The following is a 13,885-nucleotide window of genomic DNA, read 5'->3' on the forward strand; positions in this document are numbered from 1 at the left end:
CATATGGAGTAAATAATTTGGATGAATAGCTAAAGATCTAAAATTATAAAACAATAAGGCCACATGGTCTTAAATTTCAAATGTAGTTTCTACATTTTCAGCCATATTTTGGGCACCCTGAAACTTCCACACAGACTATAGGGATAAATTTAGAAGGCACTCTTGAAAATTTGGTCTTTCTGTGTTGTAGCAGAATGGCAGGCTTGGATCTTTATTGTATTGTGGCTGAATAGTAGGTTTGGGGAGGCAGGGCTCTTCTGCTGAATGATCCTTGTTATCGGGTGTTTGAGACCAACAGGATAGCTATAACTAGTCATACTAGCCGGTAGACTCTTTTAGTTCCAATCAGTGTAAAAGGAGGTTTGGGTTCTCTCTCAGGAGCAGAGGGAATCAAGGCCTGTGGGAAAACCCTAGGTTTAGCCAAGCTTGGGGAAGAACTTTAGATTTCAGCCTAAATTTTAAGTTACTAAGAAAGTCAAAGCTCCTTAAAGGGCTCCTACAGTATGGTACAGCTCCTTCTCTCCTCTTTAGAGACATGTGGGAACTCTGCTTGGCTAAATAATGCTATATGCAAGCAGAGATCCCCAAACTCTCAGCAAGTGCTACATAACTAACACCATTTGTCATCTAGCACTTTATGGTGACCTCAGGGATTGCTTGTGCTCTGAAGCACAGAGGAGCATATGGTGTGCTCTTTCCATACGTCCCTGGGTAGAGAGCTAGGGAGAGCACAGGGCAATGGGAGTTTGCAGAGGGCTTGTGATTTCCCTGGAGTGGAAGAGCCTCTCCCTGTCACCTACTCAGGACTGGGGCTAATTGCTACAATTTAGACTTCCGTTAATTTAGTCTAATTATAGGGTATGCATATGCACATCAGCACAACCTACAGACTAGACTTTGCCTGATATACAATGGGTTTTCCATATTTGCTTCTTTTAGGGGTCTGTTCTTCCATCGCTGTATTTATGTGACTTCCATTAGTTGTTCAACCACATGCTGGTCATGGGTCACTTCCCCCTTAATGCTCACACTAATTGCTAATGTTAGTGCTAAGAAGCACTGCATGTGAACATTGAAGGGGGAGTAGTCCCTTATGGGTGTTTTTGTCTTTCCAAGGTCAATCAGTTGCACTAAGGCTGGTAATTAGTTCAGCCTTTCAGGGAAAAACATGCTCCATACCTCTTTACCTGACATAGTGGATAACGCTCTGCAATTTGACACATGGGGAACAAGGGTGGGGCTTTCCAAAAGCATCTGGCAATGGTGTGACTCTGTTCCCTTCGGAGTCAAAAGTGAAACATCCGTGGGAACAGATTTTGGTTAATGCTGAGTGCTTCTGAACATCCCACCCTAAACATGGTATGTTGCATATGGACACGCTCATGGAAGTTGTATACAACACCCTGTTCTATTGGTGGGTATTCTGCAGGATCCCACTATACCTTTCCCTCTGTCAAAGAAGGCGCCCTCTAGATCCCCTCAATATTGTTCTAGCAGTGGGATTGTTAGAGGGGTGTGAGGCACTTGTCTCCATTCCTCACATGGCTCAGTGGATTGCTTCTGCACTGCGGCTAGTCTTGGAGAAGAGATGTTTAATGGAGCTGTACCTGTTGCAGCACTTTATACAGCTAACTAGGCTACAGGCCAGCTCTTATTCTAAGTAACATTTACCCTTTTTCTCCCTTTTGGCATCCCTGTTCCTGTTTTCTCTCCTGCATTTTCCCCATCGTTGAAGCTAACTGAAAACAAGGTAGTGAGTTGAACCCACTTTCTATTAGCTCTTGAATAAAGCTGGTACTTTAATGATCTCTGATTTCTCACTCACAGCAATGAACTGTGAATGAACAGAGGAGTGCAGCATGGAGCAGCAGAATTCCACATATATGCTAATATGACATGATCCAACACACTGCTTTTGTGCTAATTAAAAAAAAAAAAGGAAGAAATCAGACACCCATAATCCATTGGTATCTAATTTAAATGGTTGGCAGATACATACAGTCTGCTATGTCCCCCGAAAGTGCTTTATTTGAATTATCCCTGGGTAGTTTGAATCCATGGATAATTAAATGCACTGTACATAATTAATTTATAATTGAAATTTTATTAGCATTGCTGCATTCAACAATTTGTTGAAGTCACCAGCAGATGGCTCCTTAGCCCTTCTAATACTGCATTAAGTTAGCAACAATATTTGATACAAATTGGTCTTTACTGTCATTTCAGCTACTAATCTGATGTAGGTTTATGACAAAAATATTCTTTTCCTGTAACTCTAGCTCCTTCTGTCCATCTCCATTAATCGAAGATGCACATAATCTGCATGTGCTGATCTGACTGTTTTTCATGGCAAATTCTTTTGCATGTGCCCAATTAGGATTGGGTTATCCTGCATTTCTGACTTAAAGCAGAACAGAAAATAACTACTAAGTGGATATTGTTGGGTCTAATGGATGATCAACCCTATAGTTCTGCAGCTCTGGGCTTCTGTTGTCAACATTTTGTCTTAGAGCTATTATTTCAGTTAGTCTCCAGACTGCTTTGGTTCATGTTTGGAAGGAATGATATAACTGCAATGGCAAGGAACTTATGCTAAAATTTTTCAAACTTGGGCGCCTATAAATTAAACACTTAATGCCACACATGGCAGTAAGCCATTAAGCATAAATTAAGCACTTAATGGTAAACACCCAAATAAATGGCCTGATTTTCACAATTGCTGAGTGTGCATAGCTCCTCCACACTCAAAGATTCCATGCTCAAAATTTAAAATAAAAGAACAAAGTTAAATTTCTGCAGAAATTGATGGTCACTGAAAATCGGCTCAGTCCATCCACTGAACACTATATTATTTACAGTTGATATATTGACACCACATGCCCAGATGAAGCACTTGTGAGATCAAACTGATGAAAATCATAAATGAGTATTTGGTCCCAAATGTGTTAGGCGACTACACCAAGTGACAAGTAGAACAAGAATTTAGTGTGACCGTAGAAAACATAAAATTGAGTTCCTTTAACAGATATTGGTTGTATAGATAATAGATTTTGGCTTGCTGTAGAGAAAGTGTAGTAATAAAGTCAATCTGTTAGAGGATTTTAGTACATTTAAACTTTAAGAGATAAAACTGCTCCTTTCCTTTGAAATGATATTATACGTTTATTTTGTTTGATATTTGGCAATATTCATCCTTTCATGAATATAAACTTCTCGCAGGCTTTCCTTTTACACAGGCTTCATTGCACTGTATAAAAGAGATTACACCTTCTGTCAGCTGGAATAAAAGTCTGATCAGTATTTCAATCACAGTAGGGGAATATTTTACAACAGCGAAATGTTTAGCACACTGGGCTTTTTACCAACATTTTAGGGTAACTTCTTATTGACCTTTATCAGATTTCCAGAAGAAAGACATGACACAAAAGGACCGATTTACCTTTGCCTCTGGTTTTGGTAAATTCCTAACCAATACTCTTGTTACGCAATCTTCTAACAGTGATGCTGTTTGAAATATAATGCAGTATGTTTCAACAGGATTATTGTATCCACAGTTCAGTCTATCTGGCTAGGTGCTTGAACTAAGTTGCTTATGTACACATGCACAGCCTGTATTTCCACCTGGCCACCTCTTTCCCAAACTTAGTCTGATCAGGGCTGTACCAGTAGCCCTTTCCCATCTGTGGCTCCTTGTACAAAGCCTTTTCTGTATGTTGCTGCTTTCCATGGAGAAAGATGTAAGGTGAGGTGTGTCTGTGCTTGTGATTAACCTGATTGCTGCCCTCTTTGGTGTTGTTGCAATGCCCGTGGTTGTCCTATTTTTTGTCTCAGAGTTGTGGCTTACAAACTACCAACATTTTTACACCTCCGTGCCTGAAAGAGTTATGCCTTATAGCTTTTTCCCTTCCCTTTGGACTTGCTGCTATCATTTCTAGGTTGCCTCCACTAACCTTTTATTTTGTCAGATACATCAGACTTATTTCTCCCATGGAAAAAATTATATAAGGTACAGTTTGCTGAAGTGACACGCATGTATTTAAAAAATATCAGTGGGAAGCAACTGAGGCCCAGATTCTCAGCCAGCATAAACTGGCAGAGTTCCATTGACTTAAGTTGGGCTCAATGTATGGAAAATGTTTTTATATGCAAAATACTCCAATGTGTGCTGGTTTATGCTTGAAGAATCAGATTCATTTCAGGCATTAATGGGACACTGTTGAATATCAGATGGAGACCTTTCCTCTTTACTCTGAAACAGACCACTGTGCTATGTGACTTCTCTGTGAGAACACATGTGCTTATTCTTTGACGCTCACAGCTTCCTTCAGTAATTTTGCTGTTTGAATATTAATCGTTCCTCTTTTTCTGGAAGGACAGAGTGAAATTTCAGTGTTTTCCCACTAAGGTAAATTAGGTCATTTCCTCTAAAGTCCATTAAAAGTGACAGCTTTTAATAACTCAAGTCCCTTTTTCATCAGAGCTGGTTTGTATCTTGTAATAGAGCCCTCCCAAAAATAATTATATGAAAAAAAGATTTGGATTTTTGCATCTGAAACAAATTAAACAAATTAAAGCCTCATTTTTTCCAACGCTATTCACTTGTTGAGGGTGTCTCCCATGAAATGACTGCCATCAGCCAACAGCTCAATTATGGATAAAAAGTTTCCTAATGGTCATTTTGTGCTCTCTAGGGATTAATTTAGTTACCAAAACTGCTTTGTTTGTAGAAGAGATTGGTAATCAAGAGTTCTCGGTTACTTCACCTTCATCATAAGGCACCATAAATCCATATTTAGTAAATCTCATGGTTTAGTAACAGTTACATGGATCATATAATAACATGAGAAAGAACTATTACCATGTTTCCTGTCATTTACTTACAATTATAAGTACCCAAATTTTTATTTTGTTTGGCTAACTATAAATAAGGAAGTTTGGCAATACAAATGCCTTCTGTGCCAGTCTGACTAGGGCAACAGTTGCTGTTGCATGAAAAATTTGTAATTGAAACTATCTGTTACTGAGACCTGTGAATCTACCCACAAGGAAAAATTTAACAAGGTGAACTATTGTATGTCAGACAGCGAGATTCAGAGAGCTGTGAATATAAATACCACATGTATGCTGCCATATACTGTAGTCTTTTATGTCAAGAAATATACAGTGCATATACTCTTGCAGTGATCAGATACATTTATAACAGTCTATCATCGAGAAGAAGAAACCATAGGTGGGAACAAATAAGCTTCCCTCCTCATGTGTTGGGAATTCATTAAGCAGTATTTGTGCCTCTTGCATTAGCGTTGGCTTGGAGTGATAAAGAACCATGTATGAACCAAGGTTTAAAAAGATTTTTCTTGCCTTTCTCTCTATTTTGGTACTCTTAATCAGTCAAGACTCTTTGATGGAAAGCTGTGCATCTTTAGGAGTATTTTAAAGTTAAGATAGTCTGTTATTGTTTTATACCAGGAGAGAATCATGGAAGCGAAGATTAATGGCCCTAGCCCATGACAATTGTGTATAGCAACTATCTTGTAAGAGGAAGCATTTGTCATAAATCCTGCCAAGCGCCCCTTCCTGGCCCCCCACCGTACTGATGTGAGGGGGAATCCACACCTCTGTGCTATGGGTTCCCAGGGGTGTTTCAAACTCCTGGAGCTCCAAACCCGATCCCTAGGTGCACACTCAAGGCGCAGACCTTCTTTTGTGGCACTACTTTACTGAACATTGGAACCTGCTGTCCAGCTGCGTGGTCCCTCTGGGCACAGCTCTGAATCCCCAATTCTTAAACACGCTCCTCTTCCACATTTCCACACAACAAGTGCACACCTGAGCACACAATAGTTGTGGAAATGTCTACACACACACACACACACTTTGTTCAGTCTATCAACTTTATGCTCCATATTTAATAATGTAAAACACAGCAGAGTAGCAATCACACAATAATAAAACATCTGAAATGCAGTATCCCTCAGTAGCTCACCCTTCCCTTGGGGGAAATGTGTTCTGACTGGCAGGCAGACAGGATCTTTCACCTCGTTGTCTACCCTGCTCCCACAGCAGCCTGACTCCTCTTACACTGCTGCAAGATGGTTCTCTGCCCCCTTCCCCCGCAGCTTCCCCCTTGAGTCCCTTCGTAGACTCCTACTGGGGTCACTTGCTACTTTTTGTTCTTCCTTTTTGGTAATGTTCCATTAATCCCAACCTCCCCACCCGCCTTAGACAAAGAGGAGAAAGTGTCTTCTCCTAGGTAGATCAAACCTTTTGTCCCAAGGTGTTTTACTTTGAATAGACAATGGCTGAGTCGTGACCATTCACCATTGTCTCTGGCCTGGCAAGATGGGACACAACCCTGCTAACTCACTGGGGATCCATATACGTAGAAACTTTCTGTGATGCAGTGAATTCATCATACATTTCCATAAAATCATCCAAAATTCAGAAGTGGTACAGACAGAACCTCCAATTCATCACATTTCTCCCCCTTTCAAAAAAGACCAGAGCAGAGGTACACGACAAGTACCTCAGGGGTGTTTTGGCACCCTACTTCTAGACAGACTGCTTTATTTTACCTATCTGTTTGAACAGCCTACATTCAGTAAGTAAACAGTTTCAGTGATCATACCAAAATAGTTGACCACACTCAAGGTCATTTCTCATGTTTCCCTCCCCAATCCACCTCCATTTTAGTTACACTTCAGTTGACCACCCTGAAACCATAGTTTAATGGGCACCTTTCACACTCCTTAACATCTGACCTTTCCCTTTTCCTCCCCCTCTGTGATTGCCTCACACCCTTCTGCGGCTTTTCCCCCATCTGCTGGATAGCATGCGGTTGGTAGCACTCTTTACTACTCTGTCTACCTTGTTCCAGGGGAGCTCTGACACCAATCCCCATTCGGTTATGCCTCAGTTTCACTTTCCCTGCAGAGTTTTGAATCCTAGCACTTGTGAGCTGTGTCTAGTTTTCCTGCTCCCAGCAGACTTCTGGGCAACAGCACCTTCTAGCTGTATCAGTGTCTCACTGTTCCCAACTGGATTCTTGGCCACCGACTCACTCAGCACTGACTCACTTTCCCCAGTGAGGATACACAATTTAGCCTTGGCAGATTTGCATTTGAGCTGTCTGGGTTCAACCCTATTACATCATTTTTCTTGACGTGTTATTTTCTATACTTTCCCTCAGTCATACAGGCCTCTTTCTGTGTCTTAAGCAGCAAATTCCCCTCTGTAAGCCTTGTTTTCCCTAATGTAAAATGAGGATAAGGGGAAAATGTCTCTGACTTTGTTCTGTGAATTCATCATCTCTCAGTATTTTCACACCTGAGTATTGAGCTCCCAGTGTGAGACAGGGCAGACGTCCTCTGTTACATTTGTTAAATTTTCTGAGGCAGGACGGTGACTATTGCATGAGATTTCCCTTGCTAATCAGTGCGTATTGCCAAACGCTCGTGCCCTTGTGATCATCCCTCATGTTGTAGTGTTTCTGATTTGGGGGGAGGGGCTGACAGGGGTCTTTGATGATGGCAGTCCATAGGTGTAGCCACCAGAGGAAGGATCTCTGAGGCGTATACAGAGTTGAACTTCTTGTGATCCCAGACAGAAAGCAGAAAAGTAGGGTGCATGCAGGATCATCCACTGGTTTTGTCATTGATGCCATCAAAGGGGTCAAGTGAAATGGACTGAGATATGCGCACTATGCCTGAAGCCAGATGTTGTGCCTCATTGTTGAATGTCAGAGAGAGAATGACCGGAGAAAAGGTGTTTGTCACACAATACAACATACATAAAGGAGACAGAGGAAGGTCTTGGATGGTCTTAGTTTCTTGGTTTTTAGGTAATGCCATGGGCTCATGAACTCATGACATGGAAGCTCTAGACATAACATATGATATTAGGGAGAACACAGCCAAAGCATCTTAATCCTTACTTAGGTGCTGTTCTGTCAACTGAACAACTGAATTCTTGGGAGCAGCTCTTCTTTAAGCTCTGAAACTGTCTTTCCTGGAGTTTGAGCCACCTCCCTCAAGAATTGGTACAAACTTATCATGCCTGTCTTATATTTTGTAAAGTCTGGGGCAAATCTGGTTAGTGGATCTTTTTCCATCCTGGAGAAAGATGTTATGAATCCATAATCTTCCCTGGGGATTCTGGCGCTGGGGATGAGATCTTGTTCATTTTTTCCTCCATTTTAAAGATTCCTCCTGGGAATGTAGGCCTGCACCCTTTCTCATCAGAAATGGGTAGATCATGGAATAAGAAAGACACATGGGCATAGTATGGCACTATTTAAGGGTTCTGGATGTGTTCATAATTAAGCCACATGGATTCATTTCCAAGCCCACCATATATTATCTTACATTTTTGTTCTTATAAATATAAGCTAGAATTCTTCTTTTAAAATGATGATGATAGCTAATCAAACAGCTGTGTAGGGTATAGCTGTTTGTAGTGACTCCTGTGTAAGAAATATAAACCCAACAACAGCCAGTCTTGTTTGATTACACACTGCATCTTAAAGAAATATTCCTGATTAAAGTAAACATAAACACAGAACAGACTTTTGTTTTATATAATGCTTTTCATGCTCAAAGTAACTCAAAGATCATTCAAATGGTGACGTGGCAAAACCTTGTTACAACAAATGATTTCGCCCCTGGACATTAAATTCTCCACAATGGTAGACATAATTGTTGTCAGCAAATTGTTTTAAGGAAGTTTGAAAGCCATAAGGGAGTTTCAAATCTGGGCTGAGGCTTGTTTGGCCTATGAGAGTTGTACCTTCTTTTTTTTGTACTCCAACTCTGGTTCTTGTCTCTCTTTTAAACCTAGAGCAACTGTTTTTTTTTTTTTTGATCTACTCTTTGAAGTTGAGAAAATGGGCATAAGGTGATTTCATCATGCACAAAGGGAAGTGGAATGAAATGTGGACATTTCAAGGGCACCATACACTTACCTTTTTATAGATTCATGGAGTTTTAAGGCCAGAGGGGACCACTAGATAGCCTAGTCCACCTTAATATAAAATGCAAGCCATCTAATTTCATCCAGTTACCCCTGAGTTGAGCCCAGTATCTGAAAAGTGGAACTTTTTTTCAAAGAAAGTATGATATGATTCCACAGGAGTTTTAGAAAGGAAATAAACCAATAACACAACAGACTCAGTGAGAATCGACTGTCAAAAATACAGTACCTTGAACACCATATGGAGCATCATTTGTAGACCACTCTTGCCTGGGTATTTCCCAGCAATGTTAGAGGCTGACAAGTTGAAGAGATTGGCTCCCGTTTCTGTGCAGAGGGCATGCACCAGCATTTTCTTTCCTACCCCCATGGGCCCAGCTAGCAGCAGGGCTTTCACCAAAGGAGCCTTCTCATGTACTGCTTGAGAACCTATAAAAAGTAATAAGGCACTATTATTGCTTTCATTTAAGTCTGCCATAAATGTAATGGTGAATGATTCTTCAATTTTTCTTCCTGATAAATATTTCATAATGTGAACTCTTCGTCTCACTAACCGAGCAAATGGTGTAGAATTCACTTTACAGCTGTAGAATATGCTAGCCCCTGTTTGTGGCAGGAAAACCAATAGTACTGAACTTTATTTTAATTGCAACTTTCACCAAAATTCTTCTCAAGTCCAGAGCGACTGTTTCACTTTGCTTAAAATTGGATGTGGGCTGTAACAGATTGAGTGTTGAAATGAAAACAAGATACCTAGTTACATGCAGAAGACAAGCCTGACACTATGCACAGTACACATCTGCCTTCCATTGCACTTAAGCTATTAACTGACTCTCTGTTGGCTGTCAGGCAGGTGTATAGTTGTATGTATACCTGTGGCATAATTTAAAAGAGGTGACAAACATTCTACCTCATAGCTGTTCCCCACTATATTATTGGAAAAGAGGAGGAAATGCCTGTCATATATTAAAACAACAGAATTCCCCTATCCTTGCCAAATTGAGCCTTTCCAACTTCCATAAGAAAACAAACTAATTGGAATATTTTCCTGGTCAGTGTTCTTTAGCGATTTTATAACCAGAAGTCGTCATCTGTCTTTCGCCCATTCCTTCCCTCACAATCCTTTTTTGGGGAAACTTTCTCTTTATATTTCTGCTTTTAGTAAGAGTAGGAGAGTCTGATCACTTGGTTGTAGGAATGGAATTTATCTGACTGAGCTAGGCAATGACCGCACCCAGGAGTGGTGTTGCTGTGAGGGTTGACAAGGGAAGATTAAGCCCTAACTAGAACTTTGCTTTTTCATTTATGAGTAGAGGCATGTCGTAGACCCATTTAGTGGCTAATCTGCTTTCTGTTTTTGTTCTCTTTGCTTTTTTGGTTGACAGTTCAGATGCTGGACTCCTCCTCTTCACTTGCTCTGACAGGGAGGGTGACGACCAATCACCATCCAAGATTTCACTGCTTTCTAGGGCTCTCTCTTTGGCTTCTCCAGTTCAAACTCTTCTGATCTGAAAGCAATCAGCTAGCCTGTTCTACCTGGATAGTTGGACCAGCGAGTTTTGTCAAAGTCTGGAGATGGAAAGCCCAGGGAGGGTGGATGTCTGCACTGCCTTAACAGAGCGACAGAAAACAATTTAGCTGGTAAGTGGCAATGTCACGTCTTTTTGTGGCTTTGGCTGCACAGTTTGAGTTTTGTATAGTGGCATCCTATGGAAATCCACCCTAGAGAGGGAGAACAAGAGACAGATGCCTGAATGAAAAGAAGGAGCCTGAAGGCATGAAAAGGAAGAGCCAAGAATATCTGTCTTTCACAGATTCCTTAGTCAAGGGCTGGTAGCCATCCTAGACACTTCTTTGAGGAGAATCTCTGTTCCTGTGGGTAAGTTTCTCTCCCTCCTAAACAACCTGAGCAGCTGTTTTCTGCTGTACTTCTGGACATTATTTCAGCCACTGCCTTGCTCCATTGCCTGATTGGAGATTTACTCAGTGAGAAAAGGAAACCGTGCTTAATGCTCCTATGGGAAAGTGCTGCTGTAAGAGTTGCAGGTGAGATTACTTTCTTTAATCTTCTCTCATTGAGAGTCAAAAGGTGCGAGATGCTGTGGGTACAGATGACCTTCCTCTGCATTGTTCATTGCTCTTAGTGAGGGAGGGATTGGAGAGAGGAGACTTAGAGAGCTGGGAAATGCTGAATGGCAGTTGCCATCTTGCCTGTCAGTGAGTAGGCAGGACCCAGCATCTGTGTTGTCATGGACAAAGCCACAAAAATATTTAATATATTACAGCATCCCTCATAATAGAATCTAGATGGTAAACTTAAAAGCAAACATAAATTGCCTCTCCCTTGATGGTCCAATAAAATCCATGCCCTCGACTTGCCACATAACCTGTCCTTATTTTGATGTAGTGATTACCACTCCAAAGTAACTTGGTCAGTTATGCCTTTCAACACGTGCTGAGAGGTTGCAAACTTTGTCTGCCAGCTAATTGGTAGGGAAAAGACCAAAAGGTGATAGCCCTCTGGGAGAGCTTTGTCAGTCCTGGAAAGTTCTATTCCAGTTATTGAGAGCAAGAGAAACTCTGCCTCCTACAACCACCACAGAAGAAGTGACTATTTAGTTCATGATGTTATTAAAAATGAAAACAAGCCCATCCATCAGTTTAATGACTTAAAGTAGTCAAATAACAATGAACAACGTATTAAAATGAATGCCGTCATAATCCTTTATTCCAGCACCATGAACCATGTAGTGAAGTTATCAACCCCGAAGTTATATGACTGTTTCTGATCCTTTCATACCAATTTACTATTACACATTTCACTAGAGGGGGTTTCTACTGCTCCCATTATAATCAATGTAACTTTCATTAGAAAGTCTCCTTTCAGCCACTTATAATTTTCTCAGATTTCTTTTGGGCTGAAATTTTTTCTATTTGGGAAAAATTTACTTACACATGCACACTTATACTATGATTAACTTGTTCTGAGGCCAGTTAAGTAAAATGTCATCCATAAAATATCACCTAAAGATGAAATCATTCCTGAGACCTTTTTGGCTTCAGGCAATATATTTTTTTTACACACAGACATTTTTCAAACTGCTGTTGCAAATCTAGTTTATATTTGTTCAGGGTATTTTCCTCCCTCACAGTTTCTCTCCTATTTAATGGGAGGAGGTTTATGGGCCTCCTATTACCTTGACAGGAGCATTCTTTGGGCTTGATTATACCAGGGCTATGTCTACACTGACGACGGCGAAGTTGCCACCGTCAGATCGACCTATCTCGATCGACTGAGCGGTCAGTGAAGACCCACTCAGTCGATCTGGAAGTTGACGTACTAAAACCACCTCCTCAAGTGGCGTAGCTCTGTGTTCCCGAAGGCACAGTGCAGTGAAGACAGCGCACAGAAGGGAAGCACAGAAGTCGATGGGAGTTGCACAAGTTCTTTGTGTACTTTGTGTAACTCTCGTCAACTACTGCCGAATCACTGAGGTAAGTGTAGACCAAGCCTAGAAAATTAGGTGAAAACATGACCTTGGAGTGTAGACAGGGATGAGTCATGTTTATCTTTGTATCAGTGGGTTGTGGTTAAATCTATGGTTCCAGTAGAGCTAACCAATGACCAGCTAATGTGGTCTTAAACATGAATGTCTCTCTGTGCTGACTGCAAAGTCCCATTTAACATAAAGTTAGAACTCCAGGTTGAATTAGTTAACTTGACTCTTCATGGCTAACTTCCTACTGAAGAACAAGCCCCGTGAGGGAAAGCTCTCACTCCCTCTTTTCCAAATTCCCATTGTTGTAGGATGGAAAGGGTCTTCTGTAGGGTGCGGCTTGCTCCCCCCTGCAGAGGGGGCTGGCACCATGGAATACATGTGGTGTGTTCCAGGGTGTACACAGAGTGCCTAAGGGCAAGGACTGTGTATGTCCCTGGTCTTTGTTAAAGGCACACAAAAGGGAGGGGAAGGGAAGTCGACTTGCTCTTTTTCATCCCAACACCAAAAATGGAGCCCGGGACAATCTGGCCATGAGATGGAACAAGTGGACTGCGTGGCCAAGAATAATGCTATGTAGGACTGAATTGTCTGAGCGAGGACTTGCCTGTCCTCTGACTGAGGTCTCCCAAAAGTGAGAACATTATAAAAGAAAATAATAAATATCACATACAAAGCCTCTTTCTGTAGTAAGTATTTCCCCAGATTGGCCTAGTCATCCAGTCATCCTTGAGTAAAATATTGAGACAGGCTGTATGTTTATTTAAAAAAAAAACAAAACCAAAAAACCCAACTAAGTCTTATTTAATATTAATAATGGCTGGCATTTAAAAGTACAAGGACATTTCAAAGTGCTCTTTTTCAGCTATCTGAAATCTACTCAGACTAATTCCTTGAATGCTCACCTTGTTTAGTTTCAAGTAACATTAGCCAGCTAGTAAAAGGTAAATTGCAACCTTAGCCCTTCCCTTAACTTGATTGATTTAATCACTGGAGCTTGTTTTAGCTATTATCTTTCCCAAGTGATTTCCTTTATGTGCTGCCATTCACAAACTGTTAAAATGCAAACAGAGATGGCATAGAAATGCAATACCTGACAACAGCATGTGCATGCTCTTTTATACGCTATGAAAATGAGACTGCTTTCACTCAGAATGCTTAATTGAAAAACAATTATACTGCAAAATGCTTTAGAGGACACTCAATCAAGCACTGTCAAAGCTAGTAAAAATGTATGTTACTGACAGGAAGCAAACCATCATATTCTGCCCTTTAGTAATTTTTGCTGTGCTCTTACCTAATGGCAATATTCCATACAGTGCTATTAGCTGTCTGACATCCATGAGAGAGGGCATTGGCTCTATATCTACCTGACGAAGTGTAGTCCCCAGATAACTGTACTCGCCTGCAGGGGGGAAGCA

The 13,885-nt window shown here is 41.0% G+C and overlaps 1 protein-coding gene across 1 annotated transcript in view; it reads right to left on the bottom strand.

Annotated features, from left to right (window-relative positions):
* IQCA1 (IQ motif containing with AAA domain 1) overlaps positions 1-13,885 on the bottom strand; it is a 141,467-nt gene that overhangs the window by 16,453 nt on the left and 111,129 nt on the right. Inside the window, exons 14-15 of the mRNA XM_067548658.1 lie at positions 13,762-13,869; positions 9,197-9,396 (exon numbers count right to left, since the gene is read on the bottom strand). Of these exons, the coding sequence (XP_067404759.1) occupies positions 9,197-9,396; positions 13,762-13,869 (308 nt within the window). The remainder of the gene's footprint in view (positions 1-9,196; positions 9,397-13,761; positions 13,870-13,885) is intronic.

The sequence above is a fragment of the Emydura macquarii genome, unplaced genomic scaffold (genome assembly GCF_026122565.2).
Source record: "Emydura macquarii macquarii isolate MOO-44397 ecotype Brisbane River unplaced genomic scaffold, CSIRO-AGI_Emac_v2 contig_1253, whole genome shotgun sequence".
NCBI lineage: Eukaryota > Metazoa > Chordata > Testudines > Chelidae > Emydura > Emydura macquarii.